Source organism: Chenopodium album, chromosome 21 (assembly GCF_948465745.1).
Source record: "Chenopodium album chromosome 21, dcCheAlbu1.1, whole genome shotgun sequence".
Taxonomy (NCBI): Eukaryota; Viridiplantae; Streptophyta; class Magnoliopsida; order Caryophyllales; family Amaranthaceae; genus Chenopodium; species Chenopodium album.
In genome coordinates this window covers 18,784,080-18,807,188 of record NC_137854.1, presented here as the reverse complement: position 1 = coordinate 18,807,188, position 23,109 = coordinate 18,784,080, and the positions used below count along the sequence as shown (strand labels likewise).

At 33.7% G+C, this 23,109-nt stretch overlaps 1 protein-coding gene across 1 annotated transcript; it reads left to right on the top strand.

The window, feature by feature from the left end:
• Positions 1-1,888: 1,888 nt before the first annotated feature.
• On the top strand, positions 1,889-21,346 carry LOC145601743 (nibrin homolog). Its single transcript, XM_081657812.1, has 14 exons — positions 1,889-2,416; positions 3,840-3,893; positions 5,219-5,483; positions 5,956-6,044; positions 12,635-12,765; positions 13,781-13,827; positions 13,943-14,051; positions 16,941-17,027; positions 17,123-17,282; positions 18,770-18,856; positions 18,940-19,244; positions 20,882-20,943; positions 21,108-21,207; positions 21,288-21,346. Exons 1-14 carry the CDS (start codon positions 2,380-2,382, stop codon positions 21,339-21,341), a joined length of 1,587 nt encoding a protein of 528 aa, XP_081513938.1. The 5' UTR covers positions 1,889-2,379; the 3' UTR covers positions 21,342-21,346.
• The last annotated feature ends 1,763 nt before the right edge of the window (positions 21,347-23,109 follow it).

Here is a 23,109-nt window from a genome sequence, read left to right as displayed (position 1 = left end):
ATAATGCATCCCCCTTGGGGGTGTTTCACATTGATGAGGACCATATGGGAAGCGATACGTTCAATCCATTGAACTATATCACACCTATAGGAGAACCTCTACCCACAATACTCATAGGGGCAACTAATGAAGTATGTGGGCTATGGGACGATGACTTTCAAGACTTGTATGTCTCTAAGTATGTCGCCGTCCCACCTCCATCTTGTTTACAAAATGAAACAAATGGAGCGCTTGATTGGGATCATTTCTTGGGGAAGTCACAAAACTTATCAAATCTCTCCTTGGATGAACAATGATATCAAGCTTAACTCATGGAACATCTTGAAATGGAGGCACGCTCAAAGCCTCTAGAAGAAAGTTGGTTCAAAAGTCCTACAACTAATCCAAACGAGATAGATCATTTAACTCGTTCTGGTCGAGTTTACCAAGCACCACCACCAAATGGATCTTCGACCACGCAAAATCACAATATCACCTCCTCTTGAGATGGAAGAGCCATTGGTCAAACAACTTCGCCAATCCAAGGCAAATGTTAGCATTTGGGAACTCCTAAGTACTTCTAAAGAACATAGGGATTCCCTTATGAACGCTCTAACGGCTTTGTCTGTAAGCACGGACAAAACCCCTCAAGATCTCGTTAGCTTGCTTACTAGCGAGAAATCTGACAAGCCAATCATTTTCACTATGATGATTTGCCTTTAAAAGACACTACCCACAACAATGCATTACTTTTCTTAACTGTGGGGTGCAAGGGATATAACATCCCTCTAACTTTGGTAGACAATGGGTCAGCTGTAAACGTATGCCCATTGCGAACTGCAAAATACTTAGGCCTTAATCCAGAAAAAGATTTCCAATCAACAACACAAAGTATTAGGGCCTACGACAACTCGAGAAGATCAGTTTGTGGAACTGTTAAGCTACCAATTACCACAGGCCCAATACAAAAGATGGTTGAATTCCATGTTATGGAATATGGACATAAAACCTACATTCAACCTTCTACTTGGACGTCCTTGATACATGAGCTTGGTGCAATACCATCCTCACTTCATCAAATGATTAGGTTGAACTATCAAGGGTTTCCTATGACTATACATGCTTCTCCACTAAAAATAGCAATAAACGATCAATCACTCTTAGAAATAAACCATGACAATGATGAAGAGGACATGTGAGGATTCGTCGCGGAGCCAATCTGCACAATAGAAATGGAAGAAGACTTGGAAGAACCTTTCAAGCTTGATCCATATTCCACCCAGATAGTAAACAACATCTTATTTAAGAGTAGTTACTTTCCTGGGATGCCTTTGGAAATAGGAATGAAGAAATCTTTCAAATTATTGCTTGTAATTATTGCCTGGAATAGGAATGAAGAAATCTTTCAAATTATTGCTTGGAATAGGAATGAAGAAATCTTTCCTGGGATGCCTTTGGGAATAGGAATGAAGAAATCTTTCAATAGGAATAGGAATGCCTTTGGATGAGGTCGTCTTCGTTCAGAACCATATGAATTCTCAAATTATTGCTTGTAATGAAGTAGAGTAAAAAGAGGAGAGCAGAGGAAAAAGAAAGAGAAAGGTAGAGAAGAAGACGGGCTGGGCTTGCCGCACGAAATGTTGGGTGCGGACTGCCGCACCCAATACTTTGTGATAATACTGCCCCTAAGTTTTAACAGCTCGTCTTGTGTGCAGCCGGCCACACCGTGTGGCCACTTAAAGTAACCCCTATAACATTGATTAAGTAACCCCTGTAATACCGACCGAGTAACCCCCTGTAACACTGACCAAGTAACTCTATAATAATGACGAAACAACCTCTTTAATACTGACCAAGTAACTCCCATTACACCAGCGAAGTAACCCCTATAGTGGCTGACCACACGGTGTGACCAATCACATATGAGACTTTGTGAAGTTTTAATATGGTGGCTAGGTTTGAATAGAGAGAACAAAGAAAATTTTAGGGTTTTTGAGGAGAGAGAATTGTTTTATGCACGGTTGTTTATTGTATTGTAATTTTTTATTTTAAAACATCAATATTTATTTTTTAATGTTTGTTTTTTTATTTTTTTGTTTTGTTTTTGTTTCTTTTTTTTTTGTTTTTGTTTTGTTTTTTTTAATGTTTGTTTTTTATTGTTTGTTTTTTTATTTTTTGTTTTGTTTTTGTTTCTTTTTTTTTGTTTTTGTTTTGTTTTTTTTTTGTTTTTTTTTAAACCAAGAGGGACACACTATGAAGAGAGAGTAGTGCAGTAAAATTTGAAATAAACAGTTTATGATTTGGCATAATACTTTAATACGAAATAGCACTTGGAACTTAACATTGTTGAAGAAATTCGCGGCAATTTTTCTCCAAATTTGAAGAAATTCATCGGAACAAATGGTTTGGGGGTTCTTTCCTGTTAACCCAGTTTCAGGTTTATAATTCTGCCCTTAAGTTCATCTATATGCTGTTAATTTTATCGCTTTTTGTTAGATAGGGTTTATTTTATTGATTACATTAGTTGTTTGTTCGAAAGTTGTCATTTTTAAGGAATTACAGGGCTCAGAGACTTGTTTTATTGATTTTCTTTGACTATATTGTGATTCTGGATTTTTAATTTTGTTTAAGATGTTTAATTTTCAATAATTTACTAATTAGAAGTTTTTAGCTGCTTAACTATTGTGTGAAGCATGAAAAAGCTGTCAAAATAAGGTAAGATTATTTGCTTAAGCAAGCTCAAACATGTCCAATCTTGTTCTTATTTTCTATGATCCAAGAACAACAATAAACAACTATTTGCTTGACATTTATTGAGGATAAGAAGATTAGCATTTCTTCTGATAAAATTGTATTTGCACCTGTTGATTCATATACTCACTTTAAAGGGTTTTTAATGGCTTATGGCACTTGGCTGACCACGCCGAGGGACATTCCGTGAAGCAAAGGATGTAGTGGAATCAATATGTTCTAGTTCTGGTTGGGGCTTTCAAGAGTTGTTTGACTTCAACTGATTTGTGATAGATGTTTTTGAATATGTACCGCCTGTCCTATTACACTCTCATTGCTTTGCTGTTAATCTTTATATTCATTTTCTTGTTGTGAAAATGAGATCATTAAGTTGACATGAGAAAAAAAAGCTTGGTTAAATTAAAATGAGGCCTTTATTATATTGCTCTTTTTATTTTCCTTGTGTATATGGGTTGATGGCACTAGGGGTGCTTCAATTATTGCCATACTTTGATGAAATAGAAAATAGAATGTTTAGGCCTTGGTTTGTTCACCTTTGTTCCGCTTATTTCAGGATAATAACTTTATTTTCTTGAACTAAGGACAATAGGTTCATATAAGGGTTAATAAATTTAGGATAAATTAGTTTAGATAAGTTTTGATATTGCTTAATAAGGGTTACTCAAGTTCAGCTTACAGCTAAAATAAGTTCTAATAAATTCAGGTAAGTTTATATAAGGACAATTAAGTTAAAAAATTCAGGTAAGTGAAAATATCTTAGATGAATAGATCTCACTCTTGTTCTGTAAATGCATATACTTAAAAATTAAGACACAATCATTGAACATAAATTTGAGAAAAGAAAATGCTCCATTGGAATAATAGTGCATTGTTCCCTTGATTAAGCTTTTTGCTGGCTCTCTCACATAGCAATAGATATTCAAAGAAATAATTTTCCTTTAGAAATCACTTTAAAATAGTACATTAAATTCCCTCAGTATAAGTCATTACTCTTCTTATGTTTATAGCTGGCATATGAAAAAATAGGCAGGGACCAAAACATATTATCTTCATATGACTATATGAAAATGTTTTTCTAACAAATTGTTCTTGCCAAATTTATGTTATAGGGGAGGAGAAGTACTATATATACACAAAGGGAACATACAAAGTGGGAAGAAAAGGTAAATCTGGAAATATTCATTGCATCTTGTGTTATTTAGACTTAGGTTTGCGTGTTATTATGGTAAATGTCAGAATGTTAAATTTATCAAGGCTTAAATTGCAACACAAGGACACTGTCCAAAATTTGGACATGGTTCAAAAGATACAACATTTTAATATCTTGAATGTAATTTTACCAAGAATAATCTGGTTATATGAATTAAATGAATGCTATTGGAAGATTGTGGCCCAGACCAGTAAAATAACTTTATTTGGTGTTAATTTTGTTTTATGTAATGCCTTTTAGATCCATGTATATAATTTATATACTATTATCCCAATACTTGTACATTGCTCCTGGGATAGCAAATTCAATCTATGTAAGTAGATTGTACTATTTTTTTTTTCCACGTGGTCAGTCATCTTTGCTCTTGTCCTCATTTTGTCTGGACATGATGTGGCAGCAGAAGTTCAATTGGAGTATATATTGCTTCCTTTTGTTTTGGTATGCATAAGGGGTATGGGAACATAATATGTCACCTGTTTGTTAGACTTAGACTAGTCCAAAAGTGTACCACTGTATCATAAACGACGTTCCACAAATTATTTCTAACACTTGTGTAACACTGGTTTGTAGAGGGAATGAATTAGGTAATTCTGGGTGTTAAACAGTCAGGAACTGGGTTTACGTTCCTGGAAAGCTGGAAATATGCCATTAGAATGATGCTCTTTTTTATTTTATTTTTATTTATGTATTTCTACTGAATGGGTTTCTGAAATTAGTAGTGCTGGAGGCTGTTATCTAAAAACCTGAATTTTAGCTATAATTGTTAATATATTCTGCCTGTTTGCTGGCCCGACATTTTTTTTTCTGCATTTTTCACAGTAGAAGATCTACGCTTTATTTGATGATTAAAGTTAGTACACAAGCATTAAGTTGTCCTCTCTGTATTTTCTGTCCTGTGCAAGTATGGTCTGTTCAACTGTATATTGTCTACCTACAGTCCTACACACCTGGCCTCTTTATATTTAGTGTGTTGACTAGGTGAGGCTTTTGTAAGGACCTTGATAAATTTTATTTACATGGGGTTTTAGGTATGCGGGTATCTATCGTCATCTTCTTTCCTGGGTAGTTGTTAACATGATGTCTCCATTTTCTGCTTGGACCTAACACTTACAAGTTCAGTTGCATTACAGTTCAGATCCGTGTTTTTGGTTTGTGCATAGTAGGTAGAAAATGTGTTTTTCTTCTGAATTTATCAGATGCGTTTTTTTTTTGAAGTCCAATCAATGACTTAGCTCTTTGGCCTCATCATCTTAATATCTGTTTATTTGACCCTTTTAGGTTGTGATGTGAATATAACAAATGATAAAGGTGTTTCACGTATACATGCTGAGATCATTGTAGATGTAATGGAATCTTTGAAACCTGCTGAGAAGAGATCATCTAGCATCTCCTCCAAAGTTAGGATAAGAGATTGCTCCAAGTATGGAACATTTATTGTGAAAGATTCTGGCAGAAAAGAAAAAGTTCATGATTGTCCAGGCAAAGAATTATATTTGAAAGATGGGGATTTGGTCAAATTTGGCTCTGGAGATCTAACATACAGGTACTGGTCAGTATGGTCATTCTTTTTTTTTTTTTTTTTTCCCCCTGTAATTCTTTTTCCTCTTGTTTTTTTGTAGTAATCTCTAAAAAGTCTTAGGCTCTCTGATGCACACTTTGATCTCTGCTGCATATGAACTAAGGCAACCTGGTGTCCAGAATAACCTTTTACCACCATAATTTTTTTTTGCTATGCTGTGGTAATTTGGCTGTTTTTCATCGTTAATGTCATTGCTATGCAGACACTTAAAGCCTCATAGGAAGTTGAGCTTTCTTTTTTTTTTTTTTTTATTTAGTTTTAGTTGATATATGTGTACTTGCTCTCTGATTGAAGCTGACAACCTTTCTGTTGCCTGTAATTAAAATCCTGTTAATGCTCTTCCTTTATTTGTTTTGTGATTCCATTGGTTTGTAGTCCCATGAAATCAATCTTTCTTGATGCACTGACTGTTGGTCTCTTGCTAATATTTTTGCAGATTTTCTTATGTCCCATTCAATTTCTACCTTTGCAATTTCACAAGCTCCCAAGGAACTCCTTTTACACAAGATAAAATATCATCTATAGGTTAGTGTTATCCTTATAGTCATTGTTTTCTTCATGTTGGCTTCCCTTTATCATGATTCTAAAATTTGCAGAAATAGCATTTAGCTCTATGACTCTATCCTCTGCAGTGTTTTGCATATGTGTTCATTTTAATTTCCCATCAAACTTGAAATGATTGATCAAGTGCAACCACATATTCAGATGCTTTTATTTTTATTTTTTCCCCCTTTTTTTCAAAAATAAATCATCATGTGGTGGTTCGATTTTTTTTAACTACTTTGAAATCATGGGTGTAATGATAAGCCTTATAGGGTGGGTAAGGGATGGGTACATTTTCAAACCTGTAATTGCTCTACTGCCTGTGTTGGTTATAACTTCTTAAATCTACCTGCTCCACTACTATCATTGCCTTACTCATATCTGTTTCTGTGGACTAGGTATGTAGTAATATCTTCCATACCACCTTGCTTGCCAAGCTGCCATGCTTATTTTGGATATTTTTGTTAGAAATGTCAGGTAGGCAAACCATTTGGTGATTTCTCCTTAAGATCATCAATTGCAGACTCCCATTTTCATGACGTGCCCACCTTTAATTGTCATCCAAGGGAGCTCTGTATGCTGACTTTACAGAATAAATGCCATATTTCTCCAAATCCCAGGATAGTGTATCTTTAGGGAGCCTACTTCTTAATCAATATCGCTTGAGATGCAATTTTTATACTATGAAGACAGTTGCATTCCTCCGCTTTTTAACAAGCTTAAAAGAACCTCGGATCATAAAAAGAACAAATACCGTGAGATGGGGTTCCTCCTCCCTATACTAGAGAAGTCTTCAGTTAACCTCCCATGAATTAAGACCTAAAAAGTCATTGATCTTACGGAGTCCATAACCCTTCTACACCATTCTAGATTAAACCTATTGAACACTGCCTCCAAATTTTTCATTCAATCCTAACATATGCCTTTGACATGCCTAGCTTCATAGCCATACAACCCTCTGTTGCGTGAGATTTTCATATAATGACATAACTCAAAATCCATAAGAATATTGACCGTAAGTAAACGCCTTGGGGTGAAAGCGCTTTAATTTGCCAAAATAAACTTGTCAAGAAAAGGTTTTAGGCACGCCAATTAATTTGTGGTGTTCAAGTAGAGTCAATTATGAAAGTATTAAATCATTCTTTAGATTATTATTGAATTCTTGGATCAAATATTCTCCATGATGATTAAATCGTAATGCTTTTATTGCCTTACCAAGTTAAATATGTACTTCATTTTGGAACTCCTTAAACTTTTTAAGGGATTCCGATTTATGTTTCATTAAGTAGATATAGCCATATCGACTTAAATCATCATTAAAAGTGATGAAGTAACTAAACCAGGAAACCCACCTCTTGCCTTTGAACTCATAGGCTAACAAACATTTATATGTGTGAGTGCAAGAGGTCATTGGCCCTTTCGCCCTTTTCTGTAAAAGGCAATTTTGTTATTTTCCCAATAAGCATAATTCACATACTTCAAAGAATTTTAATCATATGATGTTAGGATTCCATTCTCTTGCAACTTTTGGATGCGCTTTTGGTTTATATGACCCATCCAACAATGCCGTGGATAGGTAGGGTTTAAATCATTTGACTTTAATTCTTGCGGTTTATGTTATATAAATAAATTTCCGCTGACATAATACATACTTCTTCCGGGTTTTTTTTTTTTTTTTTTTTTTTTTTTTTTTTTTTTTGGGTTGGGCACAAAGATTAAGGAAGAAATTAAATCACAAAAATGCCCTTGTAACTACAAACAAAAGAAAGATAATAAAAGTTACTCCCTCCGTTTTCTTATGATAGTTCCATATGGAATCAATCACGTAAAATAAGAATATTTGGAATCTAACATTAAAGTATAAAAACATTTTATAGTTAGTTTTGCCTTATTTAAATTTTATTAGGAAAGCATAGCCATAATTGCATAAATGAAGTGAGGGAATAAGGGATTTCCTTACTTAGAGTCTTATCATCAATCCACAATCAATCAATTTAACCAATCAGACTTTTGATATTTTATTAGCTAATCTGCCTTCATTTACAAGCTTTAAATATATTCATTATAGGTAAAATAGGAAAAAAAAAATTAAAATGGAATACATTCAATATGAGTAGATTGTTAGAATGGGTTTTTTACTAATATATATGTATAAAGGGTAGTTTTTTCTCGAGTTTTTAGAGAGCCACGTAGGATTATAATTTCTTAACGTGCTAGATTGTAAATTTTAGTTATAGGTAATCAAATAAGAGTTTTGTAATTTCTTTTAGATTTAAATAATTCAAATGCCACATAAAAAAAATTGATAAATGATATTTTAGAGTTTAAATTAATTAAATATAAAATGTTTTTTTTTGATATTAGGAATTTTATCTAAATATATAATAAATGCGAGGAAATTCACTATTTATTTTAAAATAAAAATTTTAATTAATGTACTATGTATAACGAATAAAATAACAAATTTTATCAAATAAATACAAAAAAATTGTTTTGAAAAATACAAACAAACTGATCGCACGGGCTTCATCTAGTTGTATTTTGTTGAAACTAATTTACAATGTAAAGACATGCTTTTGCTGATTTATGTATATATGAAATATAATTCCTCTTATTTAATTCTGGTTTAGTACATAAATAAAGTGTCCAAAATATTTTACGAAATTCAGTGGGTTTGGTTTGTCAAATACGTGATTTGATAAATGAAATCCCATAAGTGAACTTAATTTAAACTAATTTACAATGTAAAGACATGGTTTTGTTATTTATGTTTATTATATATGAAATGTCCTCTTATTTAATCCTTGTTAAATTTTCCAAAATATTTTATGAAATCCAATGGGTTTGTTAAATATATGATATGATAAAAGAAACCCCATAAGTGAAATGTATTCATGAAATATTTGAGTTCTTAATCCTAGTCTTTATATCAGTTAATCAATCAAATTCTTAATCCATAACATAAACCACAAGTGATTATTCCATAAAGTCATCCACAAAAATCTTCATCCTCCATCCCTTACGATTAAATACCTCATCCTCATGCAAATCCTTTTGCTTCATATCTTCCTAAGTTCTTCCAACCAAGTCATTTTCGGTCATCTTCTACGCCGTTTAAGCTCTCCATGATCCCACTCTTCCACCGGTTCCTTAGGGGCTTCGTTTAACACCCACTTTCTTGCGAATTGATTCCATCTCTTAGAGTGTTCTTGCATATCCATTTTAAAATGGACATAAAGGCCTATTAAAAAGGATTAGCATATAAGATTGAATAATAAGGCAGTTTCATGAGCTATGGGAACATAGAGATGTTCATTAAATTTATGTATGGTTGATACATGATTGAATTGACCTACTTAGAACTTCCATAGAAACTTTGCAATTATATTAGTGGATTCTAAAAGCATGAGTGGAACACTATCTTAGCTTAATGATTGGTATAATTTTGATGTTCTTTAACGTCTTGCCGTAAAAAGGGACCATAAAGGCAGTGATCGGATTTTGCTGAAAGTCGAGTGGGAGTTTTGATTTCCACGAGAATGGATAGGTACTCCCGTTCAATAGGATGAGTGTCTTGGTGAACGCGGGGAAATTAGGTCGTTGACTAACCTCCTCACGGCCAAACAAAAAATATTATAATCCTAAACTGAACCCTAAACAAGCCTAATGGTAAGTTCGGAGTCGAACCACAAGGAACAGTAATGTTAGATTGTTCTCGATCTAATGCTTAAGCTACGCCGAAGTTGGTTTATGGATAGAGGACACTACAACTACACTAACACACATATAAAGAACAAGATATTATAAAGTCTACTAGGGGCAAAGATCCACTTTGAACAATTAACAAGTTAATGAAATCCATTTGATAATCAATCATGCAAAGAAAGAATTAAAATGAGAATTAATTACAATAAAGTGCAATCTCTCAACTCCTAGGAGCGTAGAAGAAATTTACCCAAAATACAATCAAATATATTAATTCTAATTCACAATCCTTTGTCAAGCTAAAACTAATATGCAATTAAGTTTGCTATCATGGAAGATCAATCTAATCTAAAACAAACAACATGCCATCATCAATTCAATCAATTTAATCACACAATTGTCATCAAATTTATCTCAAATAACTTAATTAACCATTACAAAGCTTCACTCTTAGTATAAGAAAATCTACTCAAACATGATTAACAAAGCAATTAAAGAAAGCATAAGAGAAAAGAGAGTAAGAATGCTCATTGATATAAGATGGAGATCTTCAAGTCATCAAATTTCTCCTTTAATTATCCAAAATCCATTAAAACCATTTTGTTTCTCACTTTCTCTCTCCAAAATTTGAGAGTTTCTCTCTCTTAAAACCTAAAACTAACCTTAAAAAAAATGAAAAATGAATTCCTCCCTCTAAAATGAGCAAAAAAATCTATTTGTACTCCTTACTAAATTGCCTAGGAAGCTCCGCAAAACGTCAAGCAACATGTATAGGAGCGAGCGCTCCATATGTCGTGCACGGGCGCTCCTAACTGCAGCAAAATGAGACAGGATCGTTTAGAAAGTTTGGAGCGGGCGCTCCTATCGGACTGGCAAACCGTTGAGTTTCAAATGAACATATCTCCCACGTTTTACTTCGGAATTGGGCATATGACTTGTCGTTGGAAAGCTCTCGAGATAAGCTTTCATCTCCAATTGGAATCACCCCAAAATATTTTTTAGAACAAAAGATATAGGTGTTTGAAGTTCGATCTTTGCACATTTCTTCATCACTTGTTCTTTTATGTTTTATATTTCTTCAATCTTGTGCAATGAACTTATCTAAGTGTTCATAAGCATAAGAATAAACCAATATAGTTTAATCTAATGCCATTAGCAACCAAAATATGCAAGAAAAGCCTAAATTGAGCAATGACGACGTTTCACACGCAAACATGAATAATGTAATGTTATTAAATCCAAGTAAAAATACATCAAAACTACGAATAACTAACTAGAAACTCCTTAAAAATAGTGACATATTTGGCACTTATCACTTGGCCTATTGAAGAGATTTAGATCTAAAAATGTATGATTGTACTTTAATGGATTATAAGCTAGTTATTTGATTTGACATTTCCAACTCAGATCTCAAGAAGTAATTTGAGCACTAGTATGGATGACATAAAATCATTCTATCAAATTAGACTCTAAGAGACTTAAGATATTTGAAGACTATACACTTGTCTCGAACAAATGGGAGATAGAAGAATTGTGTCCTCGACTCTCGTGCAATTACTAAATATAATATGGATCCTATTATGGGGATAATAGTTCGTCAAGTTGTGTCGTCAATATATCTTTTTAGAGTGTAATATTGACATTTGGTCTAAAATAAAGCAAATTTGAATCCCACCTAAATGGATCCTATAAGGTCACACATGACGTTTGGATCAAATAAACGAACTTGAAGCCAATTAAGGGACTTAGGATGGCTTGCCAAAGAGAAGGAAAAAGGGGAGGCTTGACCTAACTAATATAATATTGATTAGGGCCTTGGAAAACGTAGTATGTAATACGTTTCTCCTAAAGATATAACGTAACCTACCCCCTCTCAACTTTCTCTATGGCCGAATATACTCCAAGAAAGAGGAAATGTTTTTACCATCCAACTAGCATTAGTGGAGGATTTATTCAAACCGGTAGACTGATCGTAGAGGAGCAATGTTTGCGGCTCTAGATCTCCTATAGAGGCAAATTTGCAAAGAGGAATCCACACACCAAAGGTTAATCAAAACTATTATCCTCTTTTCCAACTTTGTCCCTAATTGGTCGGACACAAAGATGAAATTTCGCACAACAAATGTGATCCTGATCATGTTTAGGTGTGTATGAGTTGTGTTACTCGGACTCTTCATTTTATCTCAAGTACCCGTGTCGGACCCTCAACACTCGGACATGGGTATGACACGTGGACACTTCATTTTAATTTAAAATCATAGATTTTTTTAACAAAATAACCGAGTCGGACACTTAGACATGTACCCGTGTCGGACATGGGTACCCGAGTCTGAGTAACATAGTGTATGAGTGCGAATGTATGAAATTTCGCTTAGAGTACCTACCACATGACTTGATAGGATGCATCAAGCCAAGAGCCAATTTCATCTCCTCTTTGCTATACTCCAATCTCCTGTAATGCTTTTTTTTCAAGGTTTTTCAATTGTATGGTAAAATATAATATTTTAAAGTTATATTCAATTTACATATTTATCTATAATGGTTTATTAAAAAATTGAACACTAGCTTTTATTTATTATAAAGTCTATTTTTAAACATCAAACTCAAATTTTTTGGTAATAATTTATTTTTGTAAATAATGCTTTGTTAGCACACTTATGTGGCGCTTTTCATGCTCTTAAAAAGCTCCTTTTTGTATGGATGGATTGTTTGCTTGCAAACTATAAGTATTGTAATCAGCCTAGTTGCAATTCCATCTTATTTTTTTTTTATGTATATTGGTTCATATGATCTGTGGTTAGGCATGGTCAATTGACAGGTGTTCTTGGGCCATATGTGTGATGATTGACTTATTGCTTCTCTTTTAGGTGCCTGTGTTTCACATGAGTGGACTAAGGAATGCACACATGTACTTGTGGATCCATTCATGCCTGTTACCAAGGAAGTAATTGATATCGTTCTGTCCAAGAAACCTGTTATACTAAGTACTTGGCTGGAGGTATGCTCACTCTCTCTCTCTCTCTTTTTTTTTTTTTTTTTTTTTGGCAGTTACCTATAAGTTGGTATTGTGGAAACTACACATCGAGACGAATCAAACAAGGTCTCACATGTGTGTGTTTCTTTTTTCTTATTTATTTATTGAGAGTGTTAGGAAGGATATGAAGTATATGGATATGCATGAGGATGAGGCATTGGATTGTGAGGGACGGAGGAGGAGGATCTTTGTTAATGATTTCACAGAATAATCAAATTTGGTTCATGTAGCCGACCCCACTTATGGGATTAAGGCTTTGATTGATTGATTAGTGTTAGATTCCATTTGCATTAGATTCTATACTGATTCAAAACAGGAGTAACTTAAAGAATGTAAGAAACAGAAGAATTAGCTTTCACAAAAGTGGACAAGTAAAAGGTATTTTCTCACAAAATCTAAAATGTTTTTGTTACCAGTAGGAACTTGATGATTATTTAAAGACATCCTAGTTTGAAATTTATGACAATCATTGTAGGGCAGAGGAAGTTATAACTTGTGATTAGCTCATTGCATTCTATAAAATCAACTTAGAATTTTTAACTTTTGACTCCTCTCTTCCCCATCACTGGAGTCTGGAGCTATCTGCATCCCCCTTCTATTAGGTCCAATTGAAGCATGCCAAATTTTCTATCAGAGAATAGCTGAAGTTATAACCATCATCCTAAGTAGCTACATTATGTTTATTACCCTTAGCCGTTGCATCCCAGTATATAATCTTTATCCTTGTAGCGTATAACTCAGTTCTTGAGTGTAGTATCCTCACAGGATAATGTTTCTTTAAAATCCGGTTAAATCTGTAATTTGAGTCAAATAGATTGCTTGACATTACGAGAGACTAGTACATTCAAAGACATTACCATTACCAAACTAATTTTTGTGATTTGATTAGTTCATGAAGTTCTGCCAAAAAAGAAGATTATAGATTGTGATGTAACTTTAATCTGTACTCGTATTTGTTTTTGTTGGTACTCTTTTGCAGATTATTGCAGGAACTAGGATACACAATGAAATTCCAAGTTACAGTCAGTAAGTGTCGAATTGTCTGCCTGATTGTGTTTATATATGGTGACTTTTATGTGGTTTAGGACTTTAGGTCCAATTAAATCAAATTGACTGTTGTACATTGACCCGGTGGTGACAGATACATTCCAACAATGACTTTGGATGGTGAATCAGTATCGATAGCAGATACTAGGACTCGTGAAAATTGCTTAAAAGGATACACTTTTGTGTTGGGTTCTGCACATAAGGTGATTACCTTATGAACACTGCATTATAGAATTTTGATTGAAAATTGATTTGTAATTAAATGCAAGAATTCAAGGAAACAATTCTATGATAAGGCTTCACTACTTCACCCACCTATACTTCCTCCGTTTTTCTTACAAACATTACATTGTGAGCGGCACATTATATTAGGTGGTTTAAGTGATTAATATAATTGTAAGTGGGGTGGTTGGAGCATAAAACAATTGTCAGAGATGATAGTGGAGTTAATAGTTTATTGAGAAATAAGGGATGTGAGAGGATGAATAGTATTTCCTCTGTTTTTTTAGTTTTATAACTGCGGAATCTTAAAGTAGAGAGAGTTAAAGAGAAAATAAAGAGGGCCTATGTGATAGGAGAGAGATAGAGTGAATTTATTAACTAAAAGAGAAATTGATGCATCTAAATTGAAACTTCCATATTCAGAAAATGATGCATCTAAATTGAAACTTCCATATTCAGAAAATGATGCATCTAATAAAAAACAGGGGAAGTAAAAAAAAAAAGGTATGAGTGGGTGGAGATCATGAGATGAGAGTGATATAGTATTAAACTGTAGTAAAGGAAATGCAGTAACAATTTAAAAAAAAAGGCCAATTAAGGCATGTGTAATATTTCAAAAACCCAGAGAGAGATATAATATTAAACTATATAGGTCAATAAGTTCTCTCGAATCTTTCCTATATAACATCATTGTCTAGTAGGTTCTCGCAATTTTCTAAATTCATTCCACCTATAATCGCAAGTCTAACACGGTGTTTCTACCTCTCGTCGCTTAACTTGGTGTTTACAAGCATAGTCAATCAAATATGGTCATTACTCGACTAATTAATCAATAATAGCAAATAGTAGGGAGATATCATAGACTAATTCAAATTCCATTCAACAAGACATTAACTCTATCTAAACATTCATCAATCCTCTTAGCTTTAGTATGAAACTACTCACATGTAATTAGAGCAACCAATACAATAGGAACTAAGGAAAATATGATTACCACCAATAATGATTGGAAATTGAAAACAAACAATGAAAGAACAAAGAATCTGCAAAATACCTCTAAAATCATGATTATGTAAACTTGAATCTAAAGTTATAATTGAATGCTTGTGAGAAAATTCTATAAAGTGAAAGAGCTTAAGAATAAACTAAAGTACCCAATCAAAGCTTAATTACATAAATTTTCCTGACCCTATTTATAGGAGAGCTAAAATGAATAAACCCGACCTAAAACGAGTGGGCTCAGGGCCTCGAATATTTGCCCTGTTGCTGGGCCACATTGCCCGATCAGGAGCGCATTGCTGTCAAACACTGCTTTAAAGATATCAAAGTATCGAGCTCCCAAGACTTGGGTCGATGGCTCTTGGCGCTCATCCAATCAGGTGGTTGGGAGCATAAAGTAGTACTCTCCAAGCTTCACATGGCTAGTGCGACGTCTTGCTTGACCCCCTCTAGCAACCTTGCCCGGATCAGGTGGCTTCCATCAAACTTCAACATGCCATGACTTCGTCATTTCTCTTCAGAATCTAATGTGTAACCTATCGTTGGAAAATTTTTCAAGTTTAGTTTTTAACCCAATTGGATTTATCTCATTACCAATTGTGACTCAAAAGTTATGACCAAGAGTGCACAACAGTCAGATTTTGCACTTCGCTCACGAGTGTTTAAACAATTGAACTTTGTTGATAGCATCTGGTAGCTCAAATCAAACTCTGAACAGCAAGTACTCCATACTTAGCCTAGCAAATCCACAAAGTCTCCAAGAATTGTCCAAAGTAGTAGAAATCTGGAGAAAAGCCTCCAATTCCTATATAAATCAACAAAAACACAAGCAACACTAAAAAGAGGATATGTTAGTAAAACATAGCTCCGAAGAGCTTCAAACCACTTACAAAATGCTAGGGAACTGGGGTAAATATCATATATAATGCAAGTCATCAGTAATAGGAGAAAAAAATCGGCGTTAGGTAGTGATGTGTCATCATCAACAAATAATCAATATATTATAAAGGTACTTACTTTTCATGAATGCTCTTTGTTTTTAGGGGATTTGAGATTTTTTTCTTCGGAAAGCTTATTAAGTAATTTTATTGATATCAAGAGTTTCAGTCTTAAGATTGAGAAAATCATTTAGATTAGGAAGCTCACAGTCACAAAGATGCAATAAGAGATGGAAATTTTCATTGAATGATAATAGGAAAAATTTTGTGATTACAAAGTTTATCTTATTCCTTTATAGGTGCTAACATTACCCTAGTTAGATTCTATTAACAACCTTTGGATCGCAACAGAATAGTCCTGATCAAATTCATCTAATACAAAGTAAAGTTAGAATTCGTAAATGAGTTGTTGTCCCTTACAGAAATGAACCAAGATATCTAAAATCTTCGAAAGAAAAAAATGAAATCGCTAGGCAAGGTGGATGGAGGAAGCAAAACTCGTTCACGTTTGACTTTGCTAGAACAGCTATTATTGAGCTGGGGCAAAGGAAGTAATAATTCTTCTCATAATACTCCTTAGGCCTCAACTATAATGTTCCATAGACCTCAACCATAATACTATTTATGCCTCACCTACTATAACTAGACCCTCCAAAGAACTGGGCTTCATTTTAAGCAGTAAGTAAACTTCTTGATCTTTAGGATTGTCAAGCCTAAGAGTTTTATAGTCAAGAATTCTTCATGGAACCCCACTAGTCCTTATAACTGGCGCTTTTCAGACCTTCCTGACTTGTGGGTACTTTAGATGGGAGCTTCTGAAATGTTCTTGACTTTCGGGTACTTTAGATGGGTAACTCAGTGCTAATTTATTACATGTCAAAAAATTTATATGTGCCTCTTGTTTTTCAATTTCAATTTCATTTTCTTTTGCAGTACAGATTTAAAGATAGGGTGCAATCATTGTTGGAGGTTGCTGGTGCAAAAGTTCTTTCAATAAACGATTTTCATAATATTATCCAGGTATGTTGTTGTGTTTAGCACTTTGAAAATTTATTTTATCACCAATGAAGGGTCCCATACCCACCCATAACTTGTGCAAAAATACTGTGTTGCAGGACCAATTGGAAACCGACAAGTGTTTGGCGCTTGTAATCCCTGCTGATTCAGCTGAAAAATTCTGCCTTGATAGCTCACTGTCTAAAGTAAATGAGGTCAAATTGATTTCTGCAGTACTATCAGGGTATCTTGATCCGTCAATCATCATGTCCTCATCCAGTAAGTTGTATTGACTGTGGATTATCTGTTTGAAATCTTTACTGAAGTATTACTGTGTATATATCTGAACCAGTGGGTAAAAATTTTCATTTGAATAGTCTTTCACCTTTCTGCCTACTTCTTTTTCCTATACAGTTTGTTATTGTCCTTTTTAAAGTCAAAGGGTTTGACTAGCAGGAATACATTTTCTTTGTTAGCCTTCTAGGATTAATTTGATCTTTTTTTTTTTTTTTTTTTTTTTTTTTTTTTTTTTTTTTTGTTTTAACATCATCTCAAGAGATTTTTTTTTTTTTATATCTTTTTTAAACTTTTGATTAAAATATTTGTATATGAGCAGACTGCAATAAGAACAAGCACAGAGGACAGTTGTCCTATCTAGTCTAAGATAGGGATTACATATTTTATCTCAATTGCTTTGTGTTTCCTTCTACTTCTGTGTAACTATTAAAAGCCATCGCTGTTTTTGCCCTCAAAGAAAATAAATAAGTTATTTAATTTATTACAATTCACCACTTAAAATTGTTCTTGAGAAAATTTGTCCATTCCATTCTAACCATTGGCATCACAGAATTCCCATAAAAGCCTTACACCGTGTCTTCTTCTCCTTGGCCTTCCAAAGCCTACTAATTGAATTTGTAACAGTTCCATACAAAGGAAAACCTGGTATGCCCCTTCCACAGAAAGTTGCCTGCTCAAAAAATGATGTATATATGAAGTATATTATCAGTTTCTCTTAAAAGATCCATAAGAGACTTTTCATGAAACTCTAAAAAAAACTTATTTCGACTTCCATCTTTGCCTTCAATTTTTATCTTGAATGAACACAATGGTGCGTGTATTATATAATCAGTTGATGAACCATGTATGCATGTCTGTTTATTTCTTCATATGTATTGAATTAAAGAACTATATCAGACAACAAGAGTTTTCACTTCTATGTTTGATGATGTTGAAGGGTTTTATTTATTTATTTTTATTTGGCCACAGTTTTGATGATGTTGAGCTGTTCTATATTATCATGGTCTGCATGCTAATTTCCTTTATTCTACTGAGCTAGATTATTAATCACTCCATCCCAGAAGGATTGCACTATTTCCTGTATAGGTTGTTTCATTTTTTTTGTAAACTTCTTATTTTGGCATGGCTTACTATCTCTGATTACCTCTGCCTTTTCTTTCCACAATATAAAAAGATATCCTACATCTTTAATTGGATCTACTATCTAATCCTTATGCACTTTATTTATTTATTTTTTTTTGTCTCTCTCTCTCGTCGATATTAAATTATATACTACTTCCAGTTCCATGTACTTATCCACACCACTAATAAATCTTTCTGCAACATGTTAAGTGACAGATGGTTTAATTAATATAATCAGCCTACTAGTTTGCATATGTATTCCTTCTTCCCCCTTAATGATAAGGAAGGAAGTTCCTGTTGGAGAATAATCTGCCTGCTTATGACCAAGATATGTACTATTTCTGCAGTATTGGTCTCTTCTTCGTGTTCAACCGACGAGACAGTGGTTGCAGACTCCGATGCAGAAGCTGAAACAGCCACTTCAGATCATCCAAGTATGGCCAATGTAGTTGTTTGACATTCAAATTATGAAAGTGAGGCAGATATTGAAAAAAAATTACTGGTTCTCTGTGTATAGGTGCTATATGTGAAGAATTGATGATGCAGAATAATTCAAAAATTTTCAGTGGAACAGAGGCTACTAACTGCATGAATATTGACAAGAAATCAGCAAATAAAGATGCTTCATCACCAGAACTTGGTAAAGTTCTGAGTTTTTTTGAGCCAAAGAGGGAAGTAGCCAATGCCAGGAACGATGATTTGGAAAGTTGGAACCTAGATATTCTTTATAGCCAAAATTTAATTGTTAGAAATACTAATACAAATGTCTCAGTGAGTTCTGTATCAGACAGTGAAGTTATTAATTTCAAGTGTTTTAGAAAGGTAAGTTATTAGTGCTAATGCTTTATATCTTTTCTGCTTAAGCATGTCTAAGTGAGTCACTCCACCTCCACCCTGAAAAGCTTCATTCCAATCAATTGAACATACATATTAGTATATTACTTTTAACATGGGCAGATCAACCCATGGAATATCAATACCGGCTAGTTCCTGAATCCATCATATTCCTGTGCATTCTGCATGCTCTTGTTATTTGTTTTTACATTTCTCTCAAATACACTAATGGTTACACAAGTTTGTATTTGTTTTTTTTTTTTATTCCCTTTTCTGATTAGTGGGAAGGGCATGGTGGGGTGGAGGCATTGAAGAGTGGGACCACGGGTGTATACGACAGTCCTGATGTAAGTACAGTACAGGTCCTCTGTATCCAGGTTTGGAGAGGTGTAATGAACTGACTTAGGGGAGGGTATTATGGGTAGTTTAGTATGTTAGTAGTTATCAAATGTAGTATGGGCAATATGGGTAGTCTAGTATTATTAGGTTTGTAGTTGTTAGCCTTAGTATAAATAGGAAAAGGAGAGAAGGAAACAGTAGGCAGAAAGTATTAAGTTTAGAGAGTCTTGGAGAGTGATGGCCTAAAGCCATTGATGATTGTACGAAAGCTTCGAGCTTTATTTATCCAAATCAACCTTCCGTCCCTTTTATTTATCAACACCACGCTAGTTCGTTGCAAGAGGCGAGAGATCAGGGGTTAGGACTATATGACTATCCATCCACTCTTTTTTCCTTCAAGAATTCAAGTATTTTTATTCTGGCTGTATGCTCACTGTCTTAAGAGAAAGGGGGAAACTTTTGTGGTACGTGGTCTATTCCCAGGCCCAAAATTGAAGGATAACTCATGAATTTTGTTTAAATCTTTGTCTTGTCCACAAAGATGAAAATTTAAGGGTGGTGTTTGAAATTTGAAGGATAATTATCCCTAGATATGGCTGTTGTTGAAGCTTTGAAATTCACCATAAGCAGGTTTTGTGAAAATTTTCTTAATCCCATCCCCTGTGGTTACACATGTACTTACAATCAGCTAAGGCAAACTTGGCTGGCTACTTAGAAATTCTTTGTTTAGAAGCTAGCATCTAGAATTTTGCAAAAGAAAGTTTTGCTTTAGTTAACAGCTGGAGAGTTTTTTGCCCAACCGTTCAGAAGGTTAAGTGCTGTGGCTAGGGAGAAATGCGTACAAGGGAGATCTTTCGGAAGCTTTGATTGGTCAGCTATATTTGGTTTAGCTAATTTTGTCTTACTAAAAGATGTTCATGTATCCCTATTATCATATTGGGCTATGCTTGTGCTCCGTTTGCTGAAATGATTGTCTATTGTTCTACTAACAGTTCATTTTAGAATTACTTTTAGTCTTTGGACGACAGAACATGTGCATTGGAGTGATTTTAATCAAGTGGTGAAGAACCATTTCTAGGAACCTGTTCTGTGCCTTCTTTTTCTGGTTCATATTCTCGATATTTGGTTTGCTTGCACAACATACATAAATATAAAAATCTTATTATTTGTGATAGGCTGCTAAACTCCAATATTAAAAAAAATTCTATGCGTTAGTCAATTATATTTTCTTGTGATGGGTAGTTTGTTATTTGTTATTAACTGTTAGCTATTTGTTATGACTGCAGACTAACATTCAGTCTGGGAATAGCTATAGCAACCTTGTTCCATATTCAAAATATCCATATACGTACGTTGCATCAGATCTTTCTCATATATTATTGATTTTTTTTTTTTTTTTTTTTTTTTTTTTTTTTTTTTTTTTTACCGACTATTGTTAAATATTTGCTATAATTACTACTGTAAAGACTAGGCTCTTTGTTATCTGATATCTTTTATACAACTGTATGCCAGTGATTCTGACTATGATAAGGAAGTAGTTGAATATGTGAAGGATGAGAAAAAAAGGAAACAGATGGAAGCAATGGCAGAGGATTTGTTCAAAAATGAACGGGTTAGTTATTTAACCTCTTGATGTAATTATCGTGTAAATTAAGCACATTGATGTTGATACCCTATACCTTGCGGTTTTAGGGACGGCGTCGTGGAGTTGCTGGTTCTATTCAAGAAATGCTGAGTCGTAATTGACGCAGGTTTGATCAATAAATTATTATTATTATTATTATTTATTTTTTTTTTATTTATTTATTTTTTTTTTATTTTTTAATTTTTTTGGCGAATGTCAATTCTATGAGTAAGGGTGAAAAGTACCCTATATGGCTATATATAGGAGACTATTATTTATATCCTCTGCATTCCAAGTACAACACTAGTGCGCGTGTGTAATCTACAACCGATTCAAATACTAGTCACAAAGGCATAAATTTTTTTCAAAAAAAAAAAAAAAAAAAAAAATCATCAAAACTTTATGCATCATGAGATTGCATGATAATTACAACCCAATGGTTTTTCCACTAGTTTTTCTCATGTGCTTGTTGTACTATATATATCTATGTAGAAGTCTATTCAACAATGTATTTCTCTCTAAGCCACACTATTTTGTGTAGAAAGAAAACTTGATGGAGTGTACTTGAGGAACAGAGACTTGAAGAACATTGGAGGATCTTCTGGTGGTACACTTGAGAGTTGAGATTTTGCCAACATCTCACATATATGTTGAAGAGTGACATGCTAGTGAAATGTTTGTCGATGTAAGTTATTCGACATGATTTTTTAAGAAATGACATATCATGTAAGGTATTGCTTGGAATTTCTAGGATTTTGTATGTGAAATTTAAGTGTTGTGAAGTTTTCTAGTCAATATACGGCTATAATATATGTGAAGTACTAAGATCATCTAGTATTATGCAATATGCTCGTTATGATGATCACCAATGTTAGAAGTCTGTAAAATGTATTCTCTTACATTAACTATGATACTACTTAACCCCGAGTTACTACTTTCTCTGCTTGTCAACTATGATACTCGTTAGCAGAAGTTGCCGAGCTCCTAATGATTATATTTCTTTCTATTGTGTGTAGTTGTTACATGATAGTAGAAGTTTATCATTATATATGAATTTGCCTCATTTTCAATAAAAAAATTTAGAATTGGAGCTTCAAAGTTGTGTGAAAGAGGGGATTTTGGATTGTTAAATAATGTAGGAAATGGAGAGATGGTGTGGGTGATAAAATATGAAGATCGCTCATGAAGGGCTCGTCTAAAATTCTAATGGCTTTGGTTCTCTCTGTAATGGTCTCCGTATACATGGAAGGACGAATTCAATTAGCTCCCAAGTCAAATAATTTCGCTTCGGGTTTTAATTTGGGTTAAAGCAGGGTTCACTTTCTCTTATTTTTGTTCAACTGAAATTATTTTTACTGAACTGAAATTATTTTTTGTTCAACTGAAATTATTTTTACAGAACTGAAACTAATTTTACTGTATTGAAATTATTTTTGTTGAACTGAAATTATTTTTATTAATTCTCTATTATTTTTTTTACTTTGAAAAATATTGATTTTCTATTATATTTCATCTTTAGAGTTAATAGTTTTTACTTAACTAAAGTTATTATTTATTGAATTGTATTTAATATTTGAACTTATTTTTATAGAGTTGAAATTATTTCATTGAAATAAAATTATTTTTACTAACTATTTTTTACGGTGAATTAAGTAGAGCCTTAAAATTATTAAGTTGTCTTACCGATGAATAAAAAATGACCCTTTTGATTCCCCGCAACAACAATTGGGAGAAGGCTAGAATCTAACCACACAAAACTGATCTCCGAATTCGGACTAGCCCAAAGGGTGAACCAGGTAGAACACCCAAACCCCCCCCCCACCCCCCCCAAAAAAAAAAAAACCTTTTGGGCTGATTTCGCCGATATTAAGAAAGTTAAATAAAAAGAAG

Coding starts and splice junctions, on each gene's coding strand:
- LOC145601743 (XM_081657812.1), top strand. CDS start 2,380: ATGGTTTGGGGGTTCTTTCCTGTTAACCCAGTTTCAG. Junction 18,857..18,939: donor AGCCACTTCAGATCATCCAA/GTATGGCCAATG, acceptor CTCTGTGTATAG/GTGCTATATGTGAAGAATTG. Junction 21,208..21,287: donor ATTTGTTCAAAAATGAACGG/GTTAGTTATTTA, acceptor TTGCGGTTTTAG/GGACGGCGTCGTGGAGTTGC.